Source organism: Pan troglodytes, chromosome 2 (assembly GCF_028858775.2).
Source record: "Pan troglodytes isolate AG18354 chromosome 2, NHGRI_mPanTro3-v2.0_pri, whole genome shotgun sequence".
Taxonomy (NCBI): domain Eukaryota; kingdom Metazoa; phylum Chordata; class Mammalia; order Primates; family Hominidae; genus Pan; species Pan troglodytes.
Window position 1 is genome coordinate 18,127,320 of NC_086015.1, and position 20,194 is coordinate 18,147,513.

At 52.1% G+C, this 20,194-nt stretch overlaps 1 protein-coding gene across 1 annotated transcript; it reads left to right on the forward strand.

Moving 5' to 3' along the window:
- The first annotated feature begins 63 nt into the window (after positions 1-63).
- TMEM43 (transmembrane protein 43) lies at positions 64-18,919 on the forward strand. The gene is made up of 12 exons (XM_001157301.5): positions 64-404; positions 4,609-4,758; positions 6,029-6,163; positions 6,787-6,881; positions 7,753-7,802; positions 8,073-8,142; positions 8,946-9,016; positions 9,973-10,094; positions 10,361-10,435; positions 11,010-11,111; positions 14,403-14,520; positions 16,818-18,919. The coding sequence occupies exons 1-12, from the start codon at positions 393-395 to the stop codon at positions 17,018-17,020; spliced, it is 1,203 nt and encodes a 400-aa protein (XP_001157301.2). The 5' UTR covers positions 64-392; the 3' UTR covers positions 17,021-18,919.
- Positions 18,920-20,194: the final 1,275 nt, after the last annotated feature.

The window sequence follows — 20,194 nt, forward strand, 5'->3', positions numbered from 1 at the left end:
CCAGGCCTGCCCGCCGCGCGCCTGCCTCGGCGCCCTCGCAACCGCGGCCAGGCCAACCTCAGCCGGAAACTACATTTCCCAGCAGGTCGCGCGCCCCTCGACAGGTCTCCAGGCAGTAGAAACTACATTTCCCCGAAAGCTTTGCAGTGCGCAGGCGCATCAATGAGGTACTGCAATGTCCCGGACCGTAGTTTCCAAGACGTCTCGCCGCGCGCATGCGCAGAAACACTGGGCACAGTGGGAGGTAACTGTAGTAAGTCCCGCTTGGCCCTGGAGTCCACGCGGATTTTCGAAGCTGGGGCTGGCAAGAGGCCGCTGGACACCACGCTCCAGTCGTCAGTCCGCTTCGTAGCTGAACAGCGCGAGGCGGCGGCAGCGAGCCGGGTCCCACCATGGCCGCGAATGTGAGTATCCCTGGGCCAGCCGGGCCACACCCAGGCTTCCCCGTCGCCCTGGGGCTTTTCCCCGGGGTCCTCTAGGTCCATTTCGCCGCCTGGAGCTCCTCCGTGCGGCTAGGCCCGCATCTCCCTCTGCTCGCCGTGTCTGTGCCTTCGCCAGCTCATCCCTCTGTTCATCTCGCGGCCTGTCCAGGCTTCTTTTGTCCGTGTTTCTTGGCTCGCCTCGTCCTCGGCGTTCGTGCGGAGGCGGACTCGGAGGTGTTGCTCCCGTACTGGGATCTGCTTGTACGCCTCTCCGCGGCCCCTCCTTGCATTCCCAGTTCCCTCCTGTATCTTGGGGCCCTGAAACTTGCGCATTATGAGAGCTGGACGCGACCTCAGAGAGGGCGCCAGTCCCTTGGGAGGGAGGAAGGCGATCCAGCCCAAGTGGAGCTGTCCAGCAATGGACAGACAGGGCTGTCCAGGCGGGCAGAGAGCTCTCCGCCCTGGGGAGGCTCTGTAAACCGAGGCTGTGATGCTCCAAAAAGCTTAGGCTGGGCTGGGAGCGAAGGAGTTGGGGGAGAGGGAGCATTTCTCTACTGTCGGGGCCCCTCCTCCCCCTAGCAAGGATTTGGTTGGAGAAGGCCTGGCTGAGGGCTGTTCCTTCAAGGCCTCTTCTCCCTGCAACTAGCCTTTCTCGGGAAACTATTTAAGCCCAACATTCATTCAACAAGCAGCGCCTCCTACCAGGGCGCTGGGTGTGGGAGAAGCTGGTGACTCACCTCTCCCCTCCTCTGTGAAAGTGCGTCTAGGGCCCGCTTAGGAGCCCAGCCAGCCCCAGACACACCCTCCCTCCTGCTTTGGTAGAGTGTCCTAGCAGCTCTCCCCTTGCCTGTCACACCCTATTTCCAGACACCGCCTCTGTCCCCAAGCGTCCTCTCTGCCTCCCACACCCCTTGAGGGGCCAGGGTGTGCATCACCCACAGCCCTAGTACACTTTGTCTCGGGTTAGTATCATCCACACTCCCAGGACATTTCGGGCCCACAGGAGGGTTAGAAGCCTTGAATGTTGTACCTAGAAAGGCCTCAGAGGTATTCGGAGAGACTCAGGCTCGGCCAGGCGAGAGGGCAGTCAGGAGACCAGCCTGTCTGTAGTATGTGGACTCTGTCTGCTCCCATCACTACCACCACCATATTTTACAGATGGGGAACTTCCCTAGCAGGGGAAGGCACTTGCCCAAGCTCTCGTGGCCGGCTTGGCATGCTGTGACACGGGAATATGCTGAAAAGGGCAGGCTTTGGAGTTAGGGAGACCTGGGGGCAATCCAGATTCTTCCACCCAGTAGCTGTGTGGCTTTCATCTCTCCAGGTTTATGTAGCCTCATGGATCAGTTACTGTGATATTTAAGGGAGACTGCTTAGCACAGTGCCTGGTGTGTGGTAGGTACTTAATACTTGAAAACAAGCCTGTCCTTGCAGGGTAGCACAAATGGTCCCAGTGGATAGAGATCATCTTGGGTACATTGAGACCTGACCCCTCACCAAGGAATATACATGCATTTGAGTATTCTCTGCTGCCAAGCGTTTTTTGATTCATCCAGTAGCTGGGTACACATTTACAGCAGCCACTAGGCTGGGTGAGGAAGAAGATAGCGGGATGGAGCAGGGAGGCAACAAAATTCTCAATCAGTATAGCAGCAGCAGTACCTGTGGTGAAGGTACTATTCCCCTCTCCACTTTATAAGTGAGTAAACAGAATCAGAGAGGTAGAGCAATTTACCCAGGCTTACACAGCAAGCGATTGGTGAACCTAGGCATCAAACCCAGTTCTGTCCATTTCCAGAGCCTATGTGTCAGTCTCTGTTCCCACCACTCATTGCTCATTTCTTCTAAGTCCTGAGTGCTAGGACTGGGAGGGGATGTGTCACTGGGGATGTCCGTCTGTGTGTGCGTGTGTGTGTGTGTTTATATAATGTGTGTATACATGTAATACATACTATATGTATATATAAATATGTGTGGATATATAGATCCTTTATGATCCTCCATGTTTACTGGGAATTTTGGTTCAGAATGTGGGCTGGGTTTGTCATGTCACTGCCCACCTCACCCCTCCCCTAGCCTGAGGGGCACCCTCCTGTACCTCTCTTCCTTCCCTCCAGGGCCGTCTTTGAGCCCCTTATCTTGATGCTGGCTGAGGGGAGGCCCAAGAGGAAGACACGCCTTATTTTCCTATTGCTGCCTGCAGCTGGCTCCCAACATTCAGCTCACATTGTAGCCCAAGAGATGGGGAGCACAGACTGGAATGAGTAATGGGAGAGTAGCCTCCAGTCTGCCCGGATTTGAATCCTAACTCTTCCTCTTAGAAGCTGTGTGATCTGGGAAGATGACTTAACCCCGAGCCCGATTTTCTTATCGGTGAAATGGGGTCGTTATGACATCCAGCTCTTTGGGCTTGCCTGTGGGCTGGCCTGTGATAGACCCGGTGTGTTTGCCATTGTCATCATTGTGATGGTCACCTGCCCCTATGTGGTGATTCACTCACCTAATGTTTCCAAATGGCATGGAAAGTCAAGACGACTTCTGGATTCATGGACATCTGGTCACTGGAGGCCTTGGCTGGTGGTACTCAAAAGACAATCAGAATGCGACATCAGCTTTGTTCAAGCAGAGATTCTGACTCAAATCACTCCTGTGGCCCCCAATACCAGGATGGGGCCTGTCTTAGCTGGGCCCCACTTTACATCTTTGTGACTTTTGTCAGCTCACCCCCAGCCTGGTGCCAGCCCAGTATCAGTTGTAGGGAAATCTGGTAACATTTCTACTAGCTAACACGTGTCCAGTGCTTACCACACCCTAGGCCCTGAGCTACCCAATAACTGTGTTCTTTGGTTCTCACCACAACCCTATGCACAGAGGAAATGGAAGGCACAAAGTGGTGAAGTTGCTTGCCCAAGACCCTGTAGCTGGTATGTGGCAGAGCATAAATTCAAATCCAGTTCTTCTGGCTCCAGAATCCTGCCCTAGACGATGACACTTTTGATCAGCAGTGGATGCACCCCAAATCATGCCTCTGTTATTGACCAAAGCCTGATCCACTCACCCTTGAGTTTGAGGCCCACTGTGAACCTGCCCAGAAATGCCTACCTCCAAGCCCTTTCTTCCTCCACCGCTCCCACCCAGCCAAAGCAGACAGGCGGCTGCTCCCCCAGAACCACTTCCTACTTCCTCATCACTGCTGATATGGTTCTCCCTTTAGGGATGCTCTTCCCCTAAGGTCTGCCTCTAAGATTCCACTCAAGGGAGCCTCCTTGATACCCCAGGTGGAAGGGGTCACTCCTTGAGCACCAAGTCCACCCCCATCACAGGACACTCTGTGTGACCTTCTAGTATTGTTTATGGTTGTGACCTCACTGCCCTAAGACTGTCTACTTCTGACCCCACAAGGGCTAGCACTGCCCTCAGAAAGCTCAGCCACTGTTTGCTGAATTTAATTAAAAATACATCTCTAATAACCTCTTTGTAAAATAGCTTGGCAGTTTCATAAAAAGTTAAATGTACATCTTCTTCGCGAGCCAGCAGTTGTACTCCTAGGTATATTCCTACGGGAAATGAAAGCACATGTCTGCATAAAGGTTCATGTATGAATATTCACAGCAGCATTATTCATAACAGCCAAAACCTGGAAGCTGTCAAGATACCCATCCACTGACGAATGATTCAGCACACTGTGGTATAGTCATAAATGGAATACTACTCAGCCATGAAAAGGAACAAATTCCTGATAAACACCACAACATGAATGAATTGCAAAAGCAGTGCTCTGAGTCCAAGAAGCTGAGCAGAAAGGAGTTGGTGCCCTGATTCCATTTTTCTCAAGTTGTAGAAGAAACAAACTAATCTACAGTAGGAGAAATTCAAATTCAGATTCTCCCCATCCCCACCAGTTACCTCTGGTTGGTGGAGAGGGGGAGAATTGGCAGGAAAGGGGCACAAAGAAACTTTTTGGGGTGATGGAAATATTTTGTACCTTGCTTTAGATGTTGGTCAGATGGAATATACGTTTGTGGAAACCTGCCAAACTGTACATTGAATATCTGTGTGTTTTTACCACATACAGTTAAAACTAAAAAAAAAAAAAAAAAAAAAAAAAATTGAGTATAAATAAATAGCAAATTTAATTTATTTTTAAAAACTAGTTTTCATTCTGTGACTGTTTCTTTTTCTTCAGTATTCCAGTACCAGTACCCGGAGAGAACATGTCAAAGTTAAAACCAGCTCCCAGCCAGGCTTCCTGGAACGGCTGAGCGAGACCTCGGGTGGGATGTTCGTGGGGCTCATGGCCTTCCTGCTCTCCTTCTACCTAATTTTCACCAATGAGGTAAAATGTCTGGGGTCTTCCTGTGCAGAGTGAGAGTCCCCACCATGTCAGAGAGCAAAGGCTGTGAACCCGGAGGCTGGATTTGGTAATCAAGGGCCTAGATTTTAAAAAGAGAAAGAAGGATACTGAGTTAATCACAGTTCTTTCCATTGTGATCCATCCCACAGCTGATGTGAGCAGGAAGGGGAGTAGATCAGTTCACACACCTGAATATCCAGGGGTTAGCACCTGCCTCAGGCGTAGTTGGATCCAGGTGTTCATGCTGGGTCACCAGGAATCTCCATTTCTTCATCTTTTGCCTGTTTTTCTCTATTATGGTGTTTTTCTTGGGCAGGCACTTCATCTGTGATGGCAAATGTGGCCCCAGCAACTGGCCTACATCCAACCACTTAGCCCAGGGAAGAGAAAAACCATTTGTTTCTCTTTCTTTCTTTCTTTTCCTTTCTTTCCCCTCCCTCCCTCCCTCCCTCCCTCCCTTCCTTCCTTCCTTTGTTCCTTTCTTCCTTCCTTTCTCTCTCTCTTTCTCTCTTTCTTGTTTGTTTCTTTCTTTCTCTCCCTCTCTCTTTCTTTTTCTCCTTTTTTTTTAATAGGACCTCATGATGCAACAGTATATTTCTAAATCAATTTAGCAACAGTTACAGGGCAATCTCTCAGTGTCCTGGCTTGGCTCTCAGTCCTCTGAATCAGTCTCCGTGTCCAGGGGTCACTCACATGTTCTGACTGGCAAGGTCTGGGTCCCATAATTTGACCAAGGGTTCAGATAGACTTAGGTAAACCACATGGGCTGAGTAGAAGAGAGGAGAGCCAGGCATGGTGGCTCAAGCCTATAACCCCAGCACTTTGGGAGGCCAAGGAGGCAGGATCGCTTGAGGTCAGAAGTTCGAAAGCAGCCTGGGCAACATAGTAAGACCCCATTTCTACAAAAAACTTAAACATAAAAATAAAATTAAAAAAAAGAAGGCAGAGAAAAATGGGGAGAAAGGGACAGGCAGGCAGAAACATCAGCTGTTCCCACCACTGGGGCAGTGCTAAGATTGGTGGGGGCTAGTGGGAACCAATGGGGCAGTAGGAAGAAGTCTCCCTGGGAAAGCAGGAATCTGGGTTCCAGTCCTTATTCTCCACTTGCTAGACCTCAGTTTTCCAAGTGTACAGTGGGGAGATGGGTCTCAGCGCTCCCGGAGGCCCCATCCTACCCTAATACTTTGCAACAAGCACAGTCATGCTGAGCCACCCCTGAGCTGTTGAAATCCCCACTCCCCTTTGCTCCCAGGGCCGCGCATTGAAGACGGCAACCTCATTGGCTGAGGGGCTCTCGCTTGTGGTGTCCCCCGACAGCATCCACAGTGTGGCTCCGGAGAATGAAGGCAGGCTGGTGCACATCATTGGCGCCTTACGGACATCCAAGGTAGGTTTGGCAGGGGATGCTGGCCTGCCAGTGGCTCGGGGCTCATCCTGGATGTTGTCTGGCTGAGGATTCGAAAGCATGGGCCTTGGAGATGGTCACACATGGGTGTGATTCCCGACTTTACCACTCAGCAGCTGTGTGGACTTGTCTATCCTGAGTCTCAGTGTCTTCGTGTATAAAATGGGGACGGTAATGGTTACAAGCTTGTGGCCAGCCTTGAGGATTTGGTGAGATTAGGTAACTAACGCCTTGGTACAGTGGCTGGCACTCAGGGAGGTGCTCTCATGACTCTGATGACCATGTGTGTCCAGTGCAAGGCCACAAAACTACCCTGGGCACCAGAGCTTTCCTGTTATTTGAACACCCTGTACGCTGTTGGCACCATGCCGTTGGGCCATGCAGCCCAGGCCTGTACTGTGAGGCTCACGGTCACAGGCACTGTGTGTAAAGAACCTGGGACAGGGAGTGTCCTCGATTCTCCCCTGCAAAGCAGTGTAGGGCTCTCCACCCTTGTCCCCTTCTCTATTTCTTCCTCTTCTAGTCCAGCTTCCCCTGAGCCAGGCTTTCTGGGCTGACATGAATCTTATCCTTTATTTTTTTGGTTTCTTTGATTCTGTTTGAAGCTTTTGTCTGATCCAAACTATGGGGTCCATCTTCCGGCTGTGAAACTGCGGAGGCACGTGGAGATGTACCAATGGGTAGAAACTGAGGAGTCCAGGTGAGCTGTCGGGGTGAAAACTCTGTTGGGGTAAAGGAGGAGTGAAGTGTAGGTGTCAGGATAACATGCAGATGTCTTTCATTTTGATACCTTTGAAACTCAAGTATAACATCTTCCTATCAGAAAAGTGTGAAATGATCCCCAAATTAATAGCCAGTGATTTGGAAGTGGCAAAAATCCAGTGAAGAGTGGCTCCAGGAGGAAAGGGGGATTGAGTTGCTCCCACATCTGGGAAGTTCCAGAGATGCACAAGCTTGAAGCATGACTTGGAGCAGGCCTGAAACACTGTCATTAGGATCAGCATGTCAACCCCGAGACCCCACTGCATCTCTCTGTGTTCAGCCTTCCCATCAGCTGTGTTGGTCCCATCTTTGCTCTACTTACAGCTTATCGTTTCTGACAGGAGTCCCAGGGCAGGTTCTCATTGATCAGGGCTGGGGTCACCTGGAGCTGGGGGTGGGTTCAGCCCCACCTGAATCATATGGACTGTGACCGACAGGTGGGGAGGTGGTGGGAGGAGCAGGAGAAGGGCAGCTTCAGGAGGCCCCCCACAGGGCTGTCCTGGAGCAGAGGATGCAGCCAGATCTCTGAGCCCAAAGGGCAGGGCTGGGCCCCTTGGTGTAAGGCCAGTGGGGGTAGATTTCAGCTCAGGATGGGAGAGCGCTTTCCTCCAGGCAGCGCCTTGGAGGGCAGGAGCTGGCTGTCTGTCAGGAGTGAGTGCCCTGTCTTGGGGCTGGTGTAGAGAAGGCATCTGCCCTATCTGGGGAGTCTGATCTGGTAGCCCTGAGGTTGCTTCCTGCTCAGATGCTTAGAGATTAGACTGCCTGGGGCGATGAGGCTAACCCCCGTGGCTGCTTTGCTTTCCCTGCAGGGAGTACACCGAGGATGGGCAGGTGAAGAAGGAGACGAGGTATTCCTACAGTGAGTGCTGGGCCCCTTACGTGGTCTCTGCCCATGGTGGGGGCCCACAGCGGTGGCTGGACAGCAGGGCTGTTGGTGGGGCCATGGGAAGGATTCAGCACCAGGCATCAGGATCCCTGGGTGCAAGTCTTCAGAGCCCTGCTCTCCCACCCATCCATTGAGGCTCCCTGACCCACCCCTTTGGCTGTGAGATAGGAGGAGCTGGGCTGGTGGGTCTCAGCCGGGTGCCACTCCTACCCGGGCTCTGAGTTGATTCCTCTCCCTGAGCAGACACCGAATGGAGGTCAGAAATCATCAACAGCAAAAACTTCGACCGAGAGATTGGCCACAAAAACCCCAGGTGAGAGCCAGGCCCAAGGCCTGAGTGCAGCTTTGTCTACGCTGGCAGGTCTCCAGCCTCAGTTTCTTCATCTGAATAACAGGATTGAGTTAATCCTGCCTCGTGGGTTGAAAATGTGGGACATGGGTTTGAGACCAAGCCCTGTGCTGGGCACCAGGAACACAGAGACTTGTCTCCCCTGACCCCAGACAAGCTCCCCGCAAACAAGTCACAAATGTAAGGCCTGCACTAAGCGTCTAAGGGGATTTGCACACAGGGGGCCGGGGAAGCATTTTGTTAATGGTTTGCCATGGGTGGGAGGACAATCAGGACAGGCTTTCCAGAGGCAGCGGCATTTGTTCAGGCTTCTCAGGATTTCAGCAGAGGGAGGTTAGCTCCACGGCATGCCAGTGGTGAGGCGGGCATAACACTTGGGTGTGGCTAGAGAGCAGGCCTTGTTCAGCAATGGTCTGGGCTGTGCCAGTAAGATGGTCGGGATGGAATGCTCTGGGAGGGGCTAGTGAGGGGTGTAAAGTCCATGCAAGATACATCTGACAGCAGTGGGTGGGGCAGGACAGGCTGGCAGGGGTCTAGGCAAGAGGGTAGGAAGCTCCGGGGAACAGGAGACAGAGTGAGGGTGCTCAGCCCAGGGGAGGGGGCACAGGGCCCCTGGGGGTGGACAGGACAAGATGTCTGCTGTGCCTGGGCTAATCTGGACTTGCAGGAACCCCCGGGTGGGGACCCTGCCCAGCACAAACAACCCAAAGGGACCCAGGCAGCTCCCACACTGGTGCCCATCTCTGACAGCTTCCTCTCTCCCACAGTGCCATGGCAGTGGAGTCATTCACGGCAACAGCCCCCTTTGTCCAAATTGGCAGGTTTTTCCTCTCGTCAGGTAAGTCTCAGGCCTCTCCAGAGGAGCTTGTGCCAGAAGCACAAGGCCCCCCTAGGGCCGGAGCTCCCAGTACTCAGCCTTCAGAGGGCTAAAGGCACAGGATCAGTCTGCACCTTTCCCAGCACCATGCTTTGGGGGCCAGGGGAAGGCGAATCCCCAGGAAGCAAGGGCTGACGTAGAAACCCCCACCCCACTCCATCCTACCAGGTTCCTCTGAAATCTGGGTTGTTCCAGAGAATGACTCAGGCATGCATCCTTACCCTGCTGCGTGCCAGTGTCTGCTGAGTAGACTGCTGAGACAGTCCTTCGTCAAGCAGACTCCGGCTAGTAGTAGACATGTGGTGGCTCAGTGCTCTCAGCCTAGGGCTCCCCCTCTGAGTTCCACCTGTCCCAGGAAGGCACTAGCTTATCACAGGCATCCCCCATTGACTCCAAAGAGAAGCTTGCAAGGGATAAGGTGGCACCATGGGCCAGAGTAACCCTGGGGCTCTGTTCCTGGGCCTGACCCACGAAGGTGGGAGAGGATACCAAGGGCCCAGATAGTCCTGGGGAGGCTGGATGATCCTGGGCCTGGCCTGGCCGCTTTCTGTGTGCTTTGTTGCTGGATGGTGCCTGTGTGCCAGCTGGGCCTGCCCTCAAGTAGCTCTCAACCCAGGAGGTGAGTCAGGCTTGGACGTGGATGGCCGTAACCTTGATGGAAGGGAAAAGGGCTAAGACCACTCCCAGTGCTGTGGTCACTCTGACTTGGTGGGAGAGGGCACAGGGAAAGCTTCCTGGAGGAGATGGTCTAACCTAGGGGAAGCCGTGGACGAGACAGAGTCAGAAAGAGGCACTGCAGGTGGGAGTGCCACGTGTGCAGGCTCCAGGGGTGCAGTGGAAGGGGGTCAGGCCAGGGACTTTGCAGATTGAGGTTTTCACCTGGTCCCCTGGGTTTCTAACCACTCTGGTCCCCTCAGGCCTCATCGACAAAGTCGACAACTTCAAGTCCCTGAGCCTATCCAAGCTGGAGGACCCTCATGTGGACATCATTCGCCGTGGAGACTTTTTCTACCACAGCGAAAATCCCAAGTATCCAGAGGTGTGCGGAGAGGCTTGGGCTCTCCAAATAGGAGGGTCAGGGCGCTAGGATAAGGTTCCTGCGCCAGGCAGATTCAGTTCAGTTGCATGCACAGCTGCACTTGGCCAAGTGCAGCTGAGTGGGAGAGGCCCTCTGGGTGATGGCACAGCCTGGGCACGGGTGTGGAGGTGGGAGAAGAGCCTGAGGGGCGTAGCCGAGGCATCCTGGACCTGGGCCTGGGCCAGCTACTCCGTTCCTCACTCTCCCTGCTTCTCTTCCACCCCCAGGTGGGAGACTTGCGTGTTTCCTTTTCCTATGCTGGACTGAGCGGCGATGACCCTGACCTGGGCCCAGCTCACGTGGTAACCTGGCTTCCCAGGGGCAGACACTAAGTCAGAGCCTCACGACTTCCCCGGACACAGACACCTTGGTCAATGTCAGGAGCGCTTGGACCCCCTTTTCCCTGGGGAAAGGCACACGCTCGCACGCACTCTCAGCCAGGCACGCTTCTGAGCAGTTTCAGAGCTCCCATGTCCCCACAGCCATCCATGGACCCCACGTTAAGAAGGGCAGCTCAAAAGGGGTCTCCTAGTCGCACCTTATGACAGGTGTTCCAGTCACACACAGACCCTCTCCCCAAGCCCGTTTTGATCTGTCAATAATTGGTCTTGCGTTCCTGGCCTATGTGCAGTCCCGCCCCATCCCCTGCTCTGCGCGCTGCCCAAGAGCTTTGAATGCCTGGAGCTTTGAATGGAGCAGCTCAGCCAGAGCTGCAGAGGTAGATGCATCCCAGGTGGATGTATAGAGAGAGAAGCCCCAGGGTCTCTGTGCTCACTTCCCCAGCCGGCACCCAGTCCCGGGAGGGTGGGCCATGGCTCTCGTGGGTGTGTCTCCCGCGAGTCACCCCTCAGCTCTAACACCAGGTCCTCTGACCAGGTCACTGTGATTGCCCGGCAGCGGGGTGACCAGCTAGTCCCATTCTCCACCAAGTCTGGGGATACCTTACTGCTCCTGCACCATGGGGACTTCTCAGCAGAGGTGAGTGCTGTGCCCTACTGGTACGGTGGGGGAACAAGCATGTCCTTCCTTCCTTCCAGTGGTTATTTAATAAGATCACACTACCAGGGGTCATAGCCAGTGAATGAGGCAAGAAGAAGAAATAGCGGAATGTTGAGTATGCCTCATCAAAGTGTTTGACCAGAAGTGTTTCAGATTCCAGATTTTTTTGGATTTGCAGGTATTTGTATATACATAATGAGATCTCTTGGGGATGAGAACCAAGTCTAAACACAGAATCTATTTATGTTTCATGTATACTTTGTACACATCGCCTGAAGGTGATTTTATACAATGCAACCCGTCACATGGGGTCAAGTGTGGGATTTCCACTAGTGGCGTCATGTTGGCATTCAGAAAGTTTTGGATTTTGGAGCACTTCAGCATTTGGGTTTTTGGATTGTGGATGCTGAGTCTGTCATGAACCCTCAGTGTGCAGGACTGTGCTAGGCACTAAACTCACTGTGCCTCACAGACTGTCCGGTAGAGGAGTGAGAGTGACAGAAACTCGTAAGTACTGATGCATCGTGCCAAGTGTTGGAAAGAGAACAGGTGCTCTGATACCAGTGGACGTCAGAGTAGGACATCCGTTTCTACGGTGATCAAGCAGGGCCTCTGACAAGTGAGTTTTGCTGACGAGAAGGGGTTAACCCTAGAAGAATCAGTGATCAGTCAGTTCCAGCAAGAACAGCCCAGTCCGGGCACGAAAGGGTTCACCTTTTAAGGGGGCACCCGGAGTGCTGTGGCCACAGCCCAGAGCGGGGAGAGGGAGTGGGTGGGGGGGCTCCACCAAAGTCTGTGTCCTTCCAGAACATCAGGAGGGCGGGGAAGGGTTTTGGGCCTCAGCTACCTGAGTATCCCTCTCCCATTGTAAATAGGGAGGGCTATGCCTACCCCGGGTCCCAAGGAGAAGGGGTGCCAAGATGTGCTGATTAGTTCAGTTCTGTGCCTTAAAAGTTAGCCTGTCTTCTCTAGGCAGGCAATCCTTCTCTGCAGCAGAAGAATTGAGTCTTTAGTTTTTCTGTTGTTGATGAACACAGGTATCCCCGGTGGGGCACTCTATACCTGCCCCAACCAGGACTGCTGGGGTTTCATTCCAGAGTGGCCAGAAAGGGTCAAGGCAGCAGACAGGCATCAGGGGTTAGCTGTGACCTTTTGTTCCTATTATTAGATCCTCAGCAGCCATCTGTCCCGTTAGCCTCCAGCTTGTGGTGGTGCTTGGGCCTCACCAACTCCTGGTACGTGGCCAGGGCTAGGGTGTGGTCAGGCTGTTGCCCAGGAGCCCAGTTACCAACCTCAGGGTAGGGCTGCCACCTCCCAGCCTAAAAGGCCATGAGTCACCCTTCCACCAGCAGCTGAGGGTCCCCAGCAAGTTTCTAAAATTAGGAGGCCCAGTCCAGGCCTTGCTCTCTCTCCCAGGGCTGAGGCCCAGCTCACGCAGCCGCTCCTCCAGAGAGGAGTGGATGGGGCCCATGGCTTAGGTAATGCCCCAGAAAGGAAGGCCCTGAGTGCAGATGCTCAGGCGGCCTCCTTACCCCCTGGGTCTCCTGCTGCTTAGCAGCCCCAAAGCCCTGTCTTCCCCCAGCCCAGCCCCCACCCCCACACAAGGTCTGGGGTCTCTGCCAAGTAGAAAAAAGGCCCAGAGCCAGGCAGGCAGCTCAGGGCAAAAGTCAGGATGCCCCGATTCCAGTCCCAGGGGCAGGAGAGTACAGCTGCCCAAGCAGGCACACTGCAGACGGCCCTGGCACTGCCTCCCACCTGCTACAGGACCTTGAACTGGTGCTGATCTCTCAGCCTGTTTCCTCATTTGTGAAGGGGAAGATGTTTAAGTACTATTAGTAATAGTCACATCATCCCTAACTGGTTTGGTCATTGAGGATTATTCATTCATTCAGCAAGTTTTCATTGAACACCAGCTACTTCACAGACATGCTCCCTGCTCTTGGAAATGTAGCGTTTAGTTAACTGCTTGAGGTGAGACCTTGGGCACATGACTTATTCTCTCAGAGCCTCAGTTTCCTCATCTGTAAAGTGGAGGTAAGTATTTCTACCTCACTGAGTGAATTTGAGAATTAAATAATACTTGTAAAACACTTAGGACAGTATCAAATAAATGGTGAGTGATAAATGTGACCTGTTTTTGTTGTTACAGACTCTGAGAGAGGGCCCGATTCAGATCAGAGGGTCAGGGAAAGCCCTCTGAAGAAATGGGGTTCAAGCAAAGCTCAAAAGAATATGTAGGAAGCTGGCCAGGCATGACTGCAGGCAATCGCTGTAGGCAGAGCAAACCCACGCACAGATACACAGGCGAGAGGACACTTGACCTGGACTGGGGACAGCAGCCAGCAGGGTCAGGGCACTGGCAGCAGGGTCGGTGTCCGGGGGGTGTGGCAGGGCTCTGGCAGGTGGCTGTGTGGAGAACACAGAGTGGGTGATAGAAGCAGGGCCAGTGAGGCTCCTGCGGGCAGACAGTGGTAAGAGACTCGGGAATATGTGGCCTGGACTGGATGGGGTGGTAGGGGAGGAGCGAGCCATGGCTTTCCCATAGATGTGAGTGGGTGGGTGGGTGTGCCATGTGCTGAGATGGAGAAGGTGCCAGTGTCAGCACTAGACAGGCTGAGATGTCAAGTGGAAATGTCAAGGAGGTGGTGGAGGTGGTGGGAGCTGCAGGGCTGTGAGGCCCGGGAGAGGGCCAGAGCTGCAGCTTTAAATTGGAGGGTCACGGCATGTGGAGGCCAAGGAAGCAGATGGGATGTCCGGCCAAGGAAGCAGATGGGATGTCCGGGGAGAGAGTATGGACTGAAGCAGCTAAAGAATTGCAGCATCTAATGGACAGGAAGAGGGGCAGCGACAGCGATGGAGCCTGAGAAGGAGGGTGCAGTGTCCCCAAGCCATGTGGAGAGGGTCTGAGATTAAACAGATCACACACATAGCGCAGAGCATGCTGCCCAGCAGGCATGCTCAAACCTGCTCAGGGGTGTTGGGCAGGGTCCTGCTCATTGCAGGTGAGACCGTGGGCTGAGGGCTCCAGGTGCTGGCAGGCTCTGAGCTGAGGAAGGCCCGTACGTTCCACAGAGATCTCATGCCTTGCCCTGTGCTCTGCCAGATGGGCAGAAGGACTTAGCCCTATAGGAGGCTTTCCCCACCTCCCTCTGGCCTGTTCAGAAATGGCCAACAGCTCCCGAGTTGGTACAGCCCCCTCAGGACCTGCCCTGCCGACTGGGTACGCCACTGGCCCTCAGCATCCTGACCTGCCCCCACCTTGTCCTGCAGGAGGTGTTTCATAGAGAACTAAGGAGCAACTCCATGAAGACCTGGGGCCTGCGGGCAGCTGGCTGGATGGCCATGTTCATGGGCCTCAACCTTATGACACGGATCCTCTACACCTTGGGTAGGTGTTGGGGTGGGTCACTGCCCTCCCTCCTGCACCCCGAAAGGGCCTCCTCTGCCTGTCGCATCATCTCAGCCCTTCCGGCCTGATGGGATGGCCCTTGTGCAGATACCAGGCATTTGGCTCATCTCTGTGTCCCCGCTCCATAGCCTTCGGATGAGGGAGCAGAGGAAGGCAGGCTTGAGGGCAGGAGCTGCCAGGGGCCAGGCTGGGTGGGGCCAACTCTGGGGCACTGGTCTCACTCCACAGCCTGAAGGTTCGTCCATCTGCTGGCTCGATCATTTGCTCATTCCTTTGATCCACAATTGAATACCACATGGGAGCCTGCCAGACCTGCATTTGAAATCTGTCACGTCCAAGCTCTGGATGCTTGGCCGTTCCCTTCCCATCTCAGCTTCAGTCACCTCACCCCTTACATGCAGAGTTTTATGAAATGTGGCAAATAGGAAACACCCAAAACTCTCATGCTTCCTTCCTCACTCCAAAACCTGGGCTAGATTTGGGCAGCCAGCAAGTCTGGAGCATGAAGGAGAGTTCTGGGCCGCTCCTTGACCTGAGGTTGGCACCAGTGAGCCCAGTAGGAGACCTGTGGCCCAGCGTGGTTCGGGATCTGAGTGCCCAGGGTGACTAAGTGTGTTCTGGGCCCAGGAGGATGGGGTTCCTCGGAGGACTCTCCATCCAAGCCTTTCCCTGGTGTGTGTCCCTTCCAGTCACATGATTGCATCAAGTCTTCTCTGGGTGCCAACAGAAACCTCTTCCCCACTCAGCATGCACAAGTCAGAAGAGGTCTGGCTGCACATCTTGGGCTGTCTGAGCTAGGGGGGACCACCTTCTTTGTTTACAGTTGGGAAAACAGGCCCGGGAAGGGAAGGACTCTCCCTGAGCCTTTCTTTGGACAGCTGAATTGTGCTCAGAAAGACCAGTGACGTGGTGGGCACATTAGCAAGAGATGAGCATTTAAACGGAATCCTCTTTCTTGCCTGTGTGACCCTGGGGAGACCAGTTCCCTTCTGGAGCCTTGGTTTCCTCGTGTCTGTCTCAGTGGGCCCTTCTTTGGATCTCTGATGTCTGTGATCCCAATTCACTCTACGTCTGGAATGCGCCAGACTCAGGACAGACTTAGAGTGTGGAGGGACCCCCAGGGTGGGTGGGGAGAGTTGGGAGCGCAGCAGGGAAGCACACAGTCCCCCATGCGTTTGATAAATACCAACGTGTGTAAGACTCCACAGCTAGAGACAGACAAGGCTTAGAGCAACAGCTCAGAGCCCAGGCTCTGGGCCCATACGGTCTTGAGTTCAAATCCTGGTTCTGGCACTTTCTAACAGGAGGACTGGTGGTGAGTTTCTTAATTCCCTGAGTCTCAGTGACCCTGTGGGTAAAATGGGGTTAAGAAGAGTACCTCCCTTACAGGGTGGGCATGAGGGCTTCATGAGATGGTGCACATGGTGCCTAACACAGGCAACGTTCAGAAACATGAACTTTGTTATTCTAAGGGCTGAGTAGCAGTGCTGTATGGGAACAGATCAGGATGAGGCCAGGTAGTGGCCTGCAGGGTATGCTGCAGGCATGGTGGGGCACCAGGGCTTGCTCTGCAAACCCAGTGATTCCAGACCATTGGTGGCCTCCTGGGAACTGAGCGAAGATTCCCTGAGTGGACATCAGCTATGGAATGCCAATCTGGAGAGGTCACACAAGGCAAGAATAGGGTAATTCCTCATGAATTTAGCTGGATTCTGGGCTTTATCCTATTGGACCAATAGTCTGTGAGATTCTTGAGGAGAGGCCAATGCTTAGGCTAATTTATTTCCTCTAGCACCTGCTGGTTCAGTGCTGGGCACATAAATCATCAGTAACATCCTGCTGCATGAATGAACCAACACCTCTAGGAATGGCTGAGAGGCCCAAATAGGCACCTTCAGGAGGCTCCACCCACAGCCTCTTGTATGAGTGTGCAGGACCCAGGTTATTTCTAGCATTACAGGCAAATGTCTTTATACTGGCCTCAGACTACTCTCCACATAAAGTATTAAAGTTTACGAAGCACTGCTACATCCTCTCCCCTGGATCAGGGTAGAGTGGGTGGCTTAGGCAATGTGCCCAACCACGCAGCTCATAGCAGAGGCTCCTGTGCTCCCTTAGCTTTCAGAACGAAGCTCCTTGCCTTCCACCCCACTGATCCTCTCCCCTTCTCATGCATGTAGCAACATGGGCCCATCCTCATCTAGGGACAGGAGAGATCTGCTGAGCTGGTGAGGTGTAGAGCAGGTGGCACCTCATCACCTTTCTCCTTTCCACAGTGGACTGGTTTCCTGTTTTCCGAGACCTGGTCAACATTGGCCTGAAAGCCTTTGCCTTCTGTGTGGCCACCTCGCTGACCCTGCTGACCGTGGCGGCTGGCTGGCTCTTCTACCGACCCCTGTGGGCCCTCCTCATTGCCAGCCTGGCCCTTGTGCCCATCCTTGTTGCTCGGACACGGGTGCCAGCCAAAAAGTTGGAGTGAAAAGACCCTGGCACCTGCCCGACACCTGCGTGAGCCCTAGGATCCAGGTCCTCTCTCACCGCTGACCCAGCTCCATGCCAGAGCAGGAGCCCTGGTCAATTTTGGACTCTGCACCCCCTCTCCTCTTCAGGGGCCAGACTTGGCAGCATGTGCACCAGGTTGGTGTTCACCAGCTCATGTCTTCCCCACATCTCTTCTTGCCAGTAAGCAGCTTTGGTGGGCAGCAGCAGCTCATGAATGGCAAGCTGACAGCTTCTCCTGCTGTTTCCTTCCTCTCTTGGACTGAGTGGGTACAGCCAGCCACTCAGCCCATTGGCAGCTGACAACGCAGACACGCTCTACGGAGGCCTGCTGATAAAGGGCTCAGCCTTGCCATGTGCTGCTTCTCATCACTGCACACAAGTGCCATGCTTTGCCACCACCACCAAGCACATCTGTGATCCTGAAGGGCGGCCGTTAGTCATTACTGCTGAGTCCTGGGTCACCAGCAGACACACTGGGCATGGACCCCTCAAAGCAGGCACACCCAAAACACAAGTCTGTGGCTAGAACCTGATTTGGTGTTTAAAAGAGAAGAAACACTGAAGATGTCCTGAGGAGAAAAGCTGGACATATACTGGGCTTCACACTTATCTTATGGCTTGGCAGAATCTTTGTAGCGTGTGGGATCTCTGAAGGCCCTATTTAAGTTTTTCTTCATTACTTTGCTGCTTCATGTGTACTTTCCTACCCCAAGAGGAAGTTTTCTGAAATAAGATTTAAGAACAAAAAACAAAACAAAACAAAAACACTTAATATTTCAGACTGTTACAGGAAACACCCTTTAGTCTGTCAGTTGAATTCAGAGCACTGAAAGGTTTAACGTTAAATTGGGGTATGTGGTTTGATTGATAAAAAGTTACCTCTCAGTATTTTGTGTCACTGAGAAGCTTTACAATGGATGCTTTTGAAACAAGTATCAGCAAAAGGATTTGTTTTCACTCTGGGAGGAGAGGGTGGAGAAAGCACTTGCTTTCATCCTCTGGCATCGGAAACTCCCCTATGCACTTGAAGATGGTTTAAAAGATTAAAGAAACGATTAAGAGAAAAGGTTGGAAGCTTTATACTAAATGGGCTCCTTCATGGTGACCCCCCGTCAACCACAATCAAGAACTGAGGCCTGAGGCTGGTTGTACAATGCCCACGCCTGCCTGGCTGCTTTCACCCGGGAGTGCTTTCGATGTGGGCACCTGGGCTTCCTAGGGCTGCTTCTGAGTGGTTCTTTCACGTGTTGTGTCCATAGCTTTAGTCTTCCTAAATAAGATCCACCCACACCTAAGTCACAGAATTTCTAAGTTCCCCAACTACTCTCACACCCTTTTAAAGATAAAGTATGTTGTAACCAGGATGTCTTAAATGGTTCTTTGTGTACCTTTTCTGTCATATTCAGAAACCGTTTTGTGCCTGCTGGGAGTAATTCCTTTAGCAATTAAGTATTTGGTAGCTGAATAAGGGGTCAGAACTTCTGAAACCAGTGATCTGTAATCATCTCTATTGGCCTGGGGTGCCTGTGCTATAAATGAGTTTCTTCACATGAAAAACACAGCCAGCCCAAGATGACTTATCTGGGTTTAGGATTCAGTAGTATTCACTAACTGCTTATTACATGAGCAATTTCATCAAATCTCCAAACTCTTAAAGGATGCTTTCGGAAAACACGCGGTATACCTAGATGATGACTAAATGCAAAATCCTTGGGCTTTGGTTTTTTTCTAGTAAGGATTTTAAATAACTGCCGACTTCAAAAGTGTTCTTAAAACGAAAGATAATGTTAAGAAAAATTTGAAAGCTTTGGAAAACCAAATTTGTAATATCATTGTATTTTTTATTAAAAATTTTGAAATAAATTTCTAAATTATCTTCTGGTGTGGGACTTTGACAAACATCCTATTTTTAGTTTCAGATTTTTTTTTTTTTTTTGGCATTCTTTCCAAAATGTCTGTAAAGAATTCAGCCATAGGATTTATTGAGAACTGAATTTTGTGGAAATCTGAGCTTTCAGTGCTTAAAATAAGTTAATTTTTTTTTAAGGGCAACTCAGTATCTAGCACTCAGAAGTCCATACTGAAGCCCACTTTGTTTTGGCTTGATTTAAAGTGAATGACTCAGGCTTCATGCATCTTCAGAATGTGCTAGAAAAAGTGGAAGGGGCAGCAGTGTGCTCCACTGCCAGAGGCATCCTGAGTTGACACGGGAGACCTGAGTTCTGAGCCAAAGATTGCTACATACTGGCTGTGATGTTGGGTAAATCAACGATTTGAGTCTGTTCCCTCATCGGTACAATGGGAACAACACTTGTCCACCTCACAAGGTTGTTGTGAGGGCCAAATGAGACAAAGCCCATAGAATGCCTGACACATGAGGCATTAATTTTTCATTCATTTTGCTTCCTGTTCTGAAAGAAGGCTGCTAACTGCCCACTCTGATGCTAGCAGTTTGCTTTATTTTTTTACAAGCAGGTGAGTGAGAACTTTCCCAAACCTACTCTTGTTTCTCAGAACCTACTGTTTCATTTAAATAATACCTCCTTGTAGCTGACATATGCCTGAAGAAGTTATTTCTGCAGAGACATGGCAATGCCATCATCTCAAAACCCCAGAAAGACAAGCGTGGTGGTGCATACCCATGGTCCCAGCTACTCAGGAGGCTGAGAGGATTGCTTGAGGCTGCAGTCAGCTGGGATCACACCACTAGCTGGGATCACACCACTGCACCCCAGCCTGGGCAAGAGTGGAACCCTCCCTGTCTCAAAAAATAATTAAAAAAAAAAAAATAACAGAAAACAAGTTGCCTCTATAGGAGGGCCGAGCTCTGGTGAGGAAGTGTGAGACCAGTTTCCATAGCAACCCCAGTCTGTTTCTCAACAAGAGGTTCCAGCCAGCCTCTTGCCACATATGAGTCATAACTCAAGTGTTTTGTTTGTTTCCCTTGGATAAAAGTGACTCCGATTTTTAATGGCTCCTCTCAAAGATTAACATCTCTTCACTAAATACAGAAGAATTCCATATGTAATGAATTTCCGGCCTCCATGAAAACAAAATGGACTCTTTCATGCTGTCTCAACATATGAATACATTGCTCTGTCACCTGGGTGTTATTACCGACTTAAATCTGAAAGAAGCTGGACACGGCAGT

Bases quoted from the DNA above. Each gene is read 5' to 3' on its own strand.
- TMEM43 (XM_001157301.5), top strand. The intron at 9,017-9,972 runs GTAAGTCTCAGG...TGGTCCCCTCAG, and splicing joins CAGGTTTTTCCTCTCGTCAG to GCCTCATCGACAAAGTCGAC. The intron at 10,436-11,009 runs GTAACCTGGCTT...TCCTCTGACCAG, and splicing joins ACCTGGGCCCAGCTCACGTG to GTCACTGTGATTGCCCGGCA.